The sequence below is a fragment of the Haliotis asinina genome, chromosome 5, assembly GCF_037392515.1.
Source record: "Haliotis asinina isolate JCU_RB_2024 chromosome 5, JCU_Hal_asi_v2, whole genome shotgun sequence".
NCBI lineage: Eukaryota > Metazoa > Mollusca > Gastropoda > Lepetellida > Haliotidae > Haliotis > Haliotis asinina.
Window position 1 is genome coordinate 68,923,499 of NC_090284.1, and position 9,747 is coordinate 68,933,245.

Below are 9,747 nucleotides of genomic sequence, written 5' to 3' on the forward strand. Positions count from 1 at the left end.
ACTTATTATCCCATATGACCAACCTGAAATAGATAATTGAACCTTCGAGGCGAACACCTCCCAAACAGTAAGCACTTCCTATAAATGGAATAGAAACAATCGACAACTGTCGCGCGTGGTGTTGTCGCTGTTTGAAGTTTGAACGTACAGTGTAGGGTATTAATAAGGGCGCTCCAAGGGACATAACTCTATGCGGTTCGCTTGAAATATAGTTAGAGCCGGTGGAGGACGCGAGAGTAGAATTAATGCAAACTTGCATTACTTCATTCGAATTAACATTGTACCAATCTAAATACGCAATATGCTTGGCATAAATTATATGGTAGCCTCCCTGAGGGCTGATATATGCTATAACAGTGTTATTGAGAGTAAAGCATCATATATAGAGGGAAGTGTTGTTTGAAATAATGCCTTTAAACATTCTTGATTGGAATGTTGGATGTCGACACTTTTCTGTGTTTTTATAATTGTTATTAACACATTCATGATCCCAAATAATTGGAAAGAGAGTATAAAGGCCACAGAGCACACACCAGCTTATCCTAATGGTGTACCATTGAAGAGACTGATATGCTCGCCTGTGTGACCCCGTTGCCAACGATCCACCCAAACAACAGAGCGGCACAGGGTTGTGAAACAGCGCGACACGATCGCGGACGCTAGTGATTGGAATAGTGTATGCTGTGTTTGTACCCTTCAGTGGTATGTCGCAATAGCATAATGAATATTTGCCCACATATCTACAACTTCAGATCGAAGACCAACACCTAACCTGATACACAAGCTTCCTAACCATGGGTAAACTGAAGCTATTTTCCATAAGTTTAAACAATCCTCAAGCCGTGTATTACCCGGGCCAGTTCCTTGAGGGCCATGTCACGGTGGAATTGACCGAGGAAATGAAAATGAGAGGTAGGTAATGGATAACACGTATACATCTGGCCAATTGTGAAGTTACGTACATAAATGTCAAGCAGAACAGCAGCTGATTCCCTACTAAGAATTCTATACCACAAAAAGTTGCTAAAGTGAGAATTCGGGGGTAGGGGGAGGGAAAGGAGGGTTGTGGGGAAGGGTAGTGGGCAGGGAGAACGGTGAGTTGTCTGAGGTACAGACTTCTATTTCCACCAAATCACATTTCTCAGGTGCAAAAGTATTGTGCCTGGTATATTGTGTAACAAAGCACCCAGCAACATTACGGCGGTCTGTAGATAATCGAGTCTAGACATGTATGACACGTGTCAGCCAAGTCACTGAGCCGAAGCCGTTAGTCTCACAACGAGCATGGTCGATGGGGGTAGTGTGTGAGTGAGTGAGTATGGTTTTACGCCGCTTTTAGCAATATTCCAGCAACATCAAGGCGGGGGAAACCAGAAATGGGCCTCACACATTGTACCCATGTAGAAATTCGAACCCGAGCCTTCGGCGTAACGAGCGAACGCTTGAACCATTAGGTTACCCCACCACCCTTCTGGTAGCTAGATCTCTAAACAAGTTGCAAACGTTTCATAAAAGCATATATATCAGAATTACAGTAATCGTAAATGGATGTAGCTTTTGAGGGCTCGTTGAGGGGAGATGAGGATCACAACCTTACCCAACCTAAACTGTTTCAATGTACCTATCAGAACATTCGTTAATACAACCGTTCCCTCGGTCATATGTTTGCATGTTCAAAGAAATCACAACGCTTTAATATATTTCACCAAAAGAAATTACATGTATAGCTGAAATGAGTTTCAGGTAAAAGTAGGTCTTTCTACGATTTAATGAAACTGCGACTGTTAATGTAACGAGAAATGCTTGAAAAGGCAGATTGCTCAGCTGCACAAGCTCGTAAATGCATGTACACTGGACTTGACTTTAAGAATGTCGACACGATGCTTTACTACCTGGTGCGGCTGTATTCGAGTCCTATATTATTTGTGAATGTTTACATGTGAGAGTGTTCTAGCAACCCACTGACTGAAAGTACGTGCGTCACAGTTATGGGTACTGCAACGTGTTCAGGCAGGCTGTGTAAAAGTCAGCTAATATACCCCTTTGATAAGAGATTAGAACATTTGCTCTTTTGGACAGGGATAAGGCTTCAATTCTACGGTGGCGCTATTGTGAGATGGTCGGAGACTCGTACGACGGGATCGGGGAAACACAGACACACGACTGTTATTCACTATTCGGCGCACGAGACCTACTTCAATTCTGAACTGGTTTTATTTGGGAAAGGTAGGAAAAACAATTAAAGGTAAAATACCTTTCACAAATGTGTTTATATTATGAAGCAAGTAGTTTAATTACGTGTACAGGTGAAAAGTGGAGCGGTCGGATGACTAGATTGCGTGACAAGGTTCAGTTTTAGATCTTTATCTTATTCTCCAGTTCAGACACAAGAAACCATACTTCTGCATGCTTATAAATAATTTGGAGCAATTCTTTTCTAACAAAATAATACTCACGGAAAGGTCTTTGTGCAGCTAGAAACATTAACCGTTCACTCTGAACATAAACCTTTCCGTTGGTCGAGGATACAGGGCCCCAAAAGTGAGTTCGCTATATCCAATAGTTCAATTATAGACACAAAACATAGTGGCAGACAGTATATACCATATTTTATACATGTACAAAACGGCCTGGATCAAAAGAACACTTACACAATCAACCCGTCATAACCCTGATCCTTGTATTCGGAGTATATATGTCTCGATTGTCGTTCCAGATGAAATTTCCAATTGTAAGTGTACAGGTAGATAAGAGGGACTCTTGCTATCCTCGGATCATTATAAAGGGGGAGTTAAGATTTTCAATGACATCGGCAATACTTTAGCCATATCGTGACTACAAACATGTTCTAATTTTATAATAAATACCAGAAAATTATAAAACTTTAACACAGTGTCAGCAAATGACAGTAAAACAACTAGTATATTACAGACTTAAATTTAAAACTAGTAATTTACACTGAAACTATTAAACTGTAGATAAAAACACAACATAAGAAAAGGCTATCTTGCCAGTAACATCACCAACTTGGGACCTACGTACCCTCTTAGGAGGTTCTTGATTATCAACTACGTCAGTCCCCTTTGAAGGTACAACCACTAGCAATCGAAGTTATTAATTTCAAGTACCAATCATTAAAACACATCTGTCTACAGAACATCAAAATTCATCAATGAAATCAATTGCTTTATTGCCACCCCCACCCCCCACCCTCCCACCCCCCCCCCCACCCCCACCCACACACACACACACACACTAAACAATAATTGAATGAGAATTAACAGCGGTAAAATGGTACTTAACTGTTTTCATTTCACCTTATAAAAATATTCGTCGCATGATGACCTGCAAGTCATTATGGGATGAAAACAAAAGTAAAATATGAAAGTGCGTATCAGACATTGTAATCATGCTGATATGCAGTCAATGCGGGTTGCATATTGTGCGGGAACGGGAGATGTAGCAATGTGAACATCAGTGTTCAAAGAGTGGCCCAAATGGGATAACATTCCCATGATTAATATTATAATATTTTCCAGTCGGTATGTTGTATGAACACATATTTACACAAGACTAAAATTCGTTATTGTAAGGGACATAACATGTATGTCATGATGATAATGAAAGGCAAACAGATACTGAGAGGAGGTGAAAACAGAAGTCACAGTATGAGTGATGTAGTTGTTTTCCACAATATGTCAGTGCGCATGTTGAGTCAAACACTATTAAGCTGAAAATGAAACCACATATCTACTAGAAATACATGTACACTGATCTTGAAAGTATGCTATAAAGTGCTTCAAAATGACACACTTAAATGTAAGAAAGAGATTTGTTGTCCTTCGTCATGCCATGTGTATAAACCTTAAGAAGAGTAAATAGATATTGTTGGCGTTTTGCAGCGTCGGGACAAGGGGGAGACAACCCTACTCTGCGTGCAGGAAGTTATACATACCCTTTCCGATACCAGCTGCGAAATGGAATACCGTCCTCGTTTGAGGGTACATTCGGGAGGATAAGATACTACCTCAATGCTACCATTGACAAACCTTGGAAGTTTGACCACACAACGAAAAGAGCTTTTACAGTTGTCAATCTGCTCGACCTCAACTCAGAACCTGGAGCTGCGGTAGGAGAAAGTTGTTTTCTGAAATTATTTCATCTGAAACGATTTCAATTTAGTAAAGACAAAAAAAATTATCCCCATACCGCTTGTGTTATCCATCTTTATAGGCTACGACATATGGTCATACAGGTTCAAAGCTTTAAGTACTATGCAAGGATACTAAAAGTCCTTCAGAGTGGTTGTAAAGTCACGAAGATCCTGATATTGGTTCACCAAAAGTGTTTAACCATATCGAGATGTTGCAGTATTAACTAACTGCTGCTTTTTGTCTGTAGGTTGGTTCACGGGGAGACAATGAAAAGACCCTTTGTTGCTTGTGCTGCAAATCTGGACCAATCAGCGGCACGTTTCAGATTGACCGATGTGGCTACGTTCCAGGGGAATCTATCCCCATCAAAGCTGAGGTCATCAACCACAGCAACAGGAGGATGAAGAGATCATACGCTGAGTTATTCATGGTATGTAAGAACACAGTTTGACAACAGAACTTTACTTTACTTGTATATTTTCTATGAGGCTTATTGTGATAAGAGATGACGAAGCCAGTGGGCAAGGTTGGGTTATTCTTGATTAGGTTTTATTAGTTGATCTACTGCAAGAAATGATCATTGTTACATTCAGGTTCATTATTATTGTGACGTAGTAATAGTAATGCTCCGTGTCCACATTTTGTTCATTTTTGATCTGGGTATTACATTGACTCATGTAATTCTCTTGAGAAACCACAAACTATGTTGTAGGTAGTCATCTATCACTCAACAAGGAAGTCACGCACAGACTACCGTAAAATAGGGGAAATATCCCACGGGGAAGTCCTTCCTGGGGACTCTGATACATGGCATGGAGACCTTCTACCGATACCACCATTGCCTCCATCCAAACTCCATGGATGCAGAATCATTGTAATTGATTACTATGTGAAGGTAATTGTTCTTGCATTGATATAACTTTACGTTATATAGTCCATAGACCTGAAAACCAACACAGATCTTGAAGCCTTTCCGACTATTGTGCTTCCTTGTTAAAGGGACCCATGAAGGTCCGGAGTAGAATAGGCCTTCAGCAACCCATGCTTGCCACAAAAGGTGACTATGCTTGTCGCAAGAGGCGACGTAAGACCTGTGTAGATTCGGGTTAGAGATGGTCTTCAGTCATCCATGCTTGCCACAAAATGTGACTATCCTTCTCGCAAAAAGCAACTAACGGGATAAGGTGCTCAGACTCACAGATTTGGCTGACGCATATCATCGGTTCCCAGTTGCGCAGATCGATGTTCATGTTGTTTATCACTGGAATATCTGGTCCAAACTTGATTATTCACAGACCAGCGCCATATCACTGGAATATTACTGGGCGCGGTGTAAAACTAAACCCACTCAGCCCTTGTTACAAACCATGAACCATGCAATCAAAGGTGTCAATCACAGTGATTAGAATTTTAGCTCTGTCGCTTGTAAGTGAGCACTTTGTTGTTGCGCAATCAATATTCATGCTGCCTTCGTGGCTTACACATGCCACCGTGAGATCTGTGGATTTTCGTTCTTATGTTTCAGTTCTGTGTAGCTCCTGCTGGACCCGCATTCCAGTTGGAAATACCGATGAAACTGATTATCGGATCCATTCCACTCAAGTCCACAGTCCAGCAGTTCGGGTTTCCCCCTCCGCTGCCAGGTCCTAGTCAATCTCAGCTCTACCAGGGAGGGGCACAAGCTTCTGCTCCACCCGAAGCTTCCATGCGTGAGTTTCATCTGTTACCAGTTTTATTCCTCAAATATATAATCTATTCGTGTACAGCCCTATCAGGGTTGATGGGGGGTAACCCAGTGGGTACAGCGTTCGATCGTCATGCCGAAGGCACGTATTCGAATCCGTACATGGGTACAATGTGTGAAACCCATTTCTGGTGTCCCCCGCCATGATATTTTTGGAATATGACTACAAAGCCCGACTCACCCACTGTACCGGCAGAACATCGATAAATCAATTTTGCAAAAGAAACAGAAAATATTACCTAGTTGTTATTCCCGAGTCATTTGTGGCGGTTGGTTGGAAAGGTAGCTCATTACGCCGCATCCCGTGCTCGAACCCTACTAGTGCTCACCCATCCCGCTCATTCATACAGATGCCCTTTATGAAAATCGTTCATAAGGAGCCGTGACGTATGGGAACTCAAAGATGTTCATTCCGTCTCTCGATGTTTTGCCCATTCAGATATAAGGGCAGTGTTCAATCTTCCCTGTTTTGTACCACTGAACCATATGTATCTACACGTGGTTCATGCCTGCTGCATGCTGCATCTGGATCTTCTTTCGTGTCGTCAATGGCATTCACGTTCGTAAAGAGTTAGAGCATTGTTTTCCATTTCAGCACCACCGACCTATGCCGACAGTGCGTTTGGAACAGTGAACATAAAGGACGAGGATGACTCAGAGTATACCAAAGGAGAAATGGACTATACTCCAGTGTATGCTTACTACAACTGGGGAACAGCAACCCAGCCTTCAGCTCCTACGATGTAAATACATCTCCATCACTGGTGTCTGTGACACCAGGCAACAGCCAAGCTTCCGGCTCAACCACTTACGATGAATTGTCATATCAATGCAATATTTACCATCCTAATGGAAAACATCTGCATGCAGCTATGCCAGATTATCAGTGATTGGGTAATGTTGATAACGTTGTGCAATCCATGTTCCTGCATAAGATTTGTTGGGTTTTTCTTTGCTCGTTAACGCCACACTGAACAATTTGTCGCCTGTTAGGCGTTCATCTATGAATTATCCAATCTGAAGAAGACAATCCAGTGATTGACAACATGAGCCTCGATCTACGCTATTCTTGCATGAAAATAGATATAAGCGTTATAATTTAGAAGTGATGCTGGCCATGAACCGTTTTATTTAATTATCCATGTATATCATGATATCCAATCGATTCCAGTATTACCACTAGCCTTCCTTTTGTTCATTGATCAGCGCCCTATATGGCCACAATTATGCCCTGAATTGCTCCTGCACTGGCATGTTGAGTGGTAGACTGGTGGTTAAAGCTGACGTTCGTCACGGTAAAGACACGTGGTAGATTGCCCTCTTGGATACATTGATAAATAAGCAGCGATTTTCTGTGGCCTTCTACTGATAGGTGGTCACCTTCGTACTGATCTTCCTAATTTCACTAACCTAAAATATGGAGAAAGAAAATACACCACGTTCCTCATGATACAGTCGGTGACATCCATAAATTACGTCTCTGTACATATAAGTTGTAGCATTAGCATTCAGGGTACAGGGATTTTTTTTGTGTGTAGAAATCCCGTATGCTCGGTAGATAAAAGCTTAAGACGGGACGCATAAAACTCCGTTAACTCCAAATAACAAGGTTACAACGAATTTATGTTTCCTTACATCAAATCTCTCATTATGTAAATATAACTTTAAGACAAACTGAAATCCAATCACATATTTTACTAACATGGTACCGACTAATCGACGGTCCGCTGACTGATGTGGATGCATGCTTTTTCCATGAGGCGGGGTATAAATGATTTATTTACCACTTTGGCGGTGCACGGGCATACGTAATTTGTTCAAGATCACGTGAACCATTTAGACATGGACATTCTTGCATGAGGCGGGACATAACGTGATACACCGTGTATGGTTACACAGGTTACCATCAGTCCAAATTTGAAAGAACCCATTGACGTTTAAATCGTAAACAAACATTTCAGAATAAACAATAATAACATGGACCTTGACAACCTGACGACAGGGGAAGACATATGTTACGGCTAAGAATTTAGCATTGTAGCTGAATCAGCATTGGGCCGATTCTACACGCTTGAATGTTTTTGAAGCCGTACTGAGAAAAATCGAGTCTTGACCAGACAATTCAGTGATAAACATCATGATCTACACACTATTTAAGAGGACGTATTGTTGAATCGTAATGAACATATCATAGCTGATAATGTCATACTTGCCAATATTCATTTACCTTCATTCAGATGCAAGACGTCGTGTCTATCTTGTGTCTTTTAATGTGTATCCAAACACTTGTGTTTGCGTGTTCTTGCATGCCAATGATTTCATCACTACCACATTTGTTCACATGTATGTAACATTTTAGATATTCATTCTAAAGGGTATAACAGTGTACATGTCTAATGGAACTAAAAATCATATGTTTGCAGACATTATTATGAATACCCGACCATTAATAAATATTATATATTATATATCTTCACTCGTTTTCGAGCTGATGTTATGACAGATAAAGGGGAAAGAAACCCCGTTCTTCTCTAGACTCATATCAAGGCGTTACTCTGCTACCAGTGGTGTAGAAAGCTTTTGAAATGGAGATCAAGAAAAAGGATACCGCAACTCACAGACAGTAAGGTGTTCTTATCTATCAACAGTGCAACTATATGAAGGGATTGTCCTCTGTGACATTTCATAGTGTTCAGCAAGGCAACTCTTCACTAAACCAAGTCCTCCAATAATTGTCCATCAGTAACAAATCTGTCTTTGTTTTTGACCTGCAGATCTCGTCCCTAACTCAAGCAATTCTCGTCCCTAACTCAAGCAGATCTCGTCCCTAACTCAAGCAGATCTCGTCCCTAACGGCATAGCTATCATGAACCTGGTTTCAATGTGTGTGCAAGCACATGCTATCAGTATGTGAGAGTTATAGTGCGAGTTGGCGATTTCCATTCTCGCCATGTCGCAATCTGATGAGGTTCTCAAAAAAAAACCCAGACTCTGTGAGGAGGGTAGCCTTGTTGTTAAAGTGTTTGCTGGTTACACCAAGTGCCCGGGTTCGATTCCCCACATGGGTAAAAACAATGTTTTAAGCCTATTTCTGGTATCCCCCTATATTGCTGGTATACTGCTAAAAGCGGCGCAAAACTAAACTCACTCACTCACTCACTCACTCGTGCTTCCGGACATGCTTGTCTGCCTCTCGAAACTCATTGAAACCCTAACATAGCCTCGGGATACACCTTTCTGGTCCATGATTTAGTAGATTCTGTCTGGAAATATCGAACTTCCTTGTTAAAGAGTACACGTATCAAAAGCACTCTAGCGAACTTAAACGAAGATGACCTCATTGTAATGAAAGGACGACAATTTGGGACGGATAGATTGCTTTCGAAATGTCCGTGGAACGCTTTGGAGCCATTTCAGATAAACGTTTATGCCTGTAAGAAACTCTCCCACTCTCAGGATGTCCTCACGAGTAACCGCGTTTGTTTTTTGGACCGAAGTGTTTCTCATTGCATTATCTGTCTTAGAGGAGATACTTTGCAAAAAAACGAATACGATCTGTTTCATATTATCCTCTTTTCTATCAACGCTGACACGACAATTCTCCCCATCATCTAAACAACAAATATCTGTAAATACAGAATTACACATTGGCACCAGGAAGACAGATCCGTACGTTCCAGCGACAAACAACATTAGGGGAGGCAATTTCCGATTACTTCAAAATATTCCATGAAATGTCCGCATTGTTAATAAACAACAGTACTATGTCCTCCTACCCACCACATAAGGGCCATTGGAAACATATTTCTACTTTCACTGATAATGATTCTACTACCAGCATGAGGGTTA

General features: G+C 41.2%; 1 protein-coding gene across 1 annotated transcript; it reads left to right on the top strand.

The window, feature by feature from the left end:
* The first annotated feature begins 599 nt into the window (after nucleotides 1-599).
* Nucleotides 600-8,366, top strand: LOC137284392 (arrestin domain-containing protein 3-like). Its single transcript, XM_067816178.1, has 7 exons — nucleotides 600-912; nucleotides 2,080-2,226; nucleotides 3,903-4,129; nucleotides 4,402-4,584; nucleotides 4,867-5,049; nucleotides 5,680-5,863; nucleotides 6,494-8,366. Exons 1-7 carry the CDS (start codon nucleotides 795-797, stop codon nucleotides 6,643-6,645), a joined length of 1,194 nt encoding a protein of 397 aa, XP_067672279.1. The 5' UTR covers nucleotides 600-794; the 3' UTR covers nucleotides 6,646-8,366.
* Nucleotides 8,367-9,747: the final 1,381 nt, after the last annotated feature.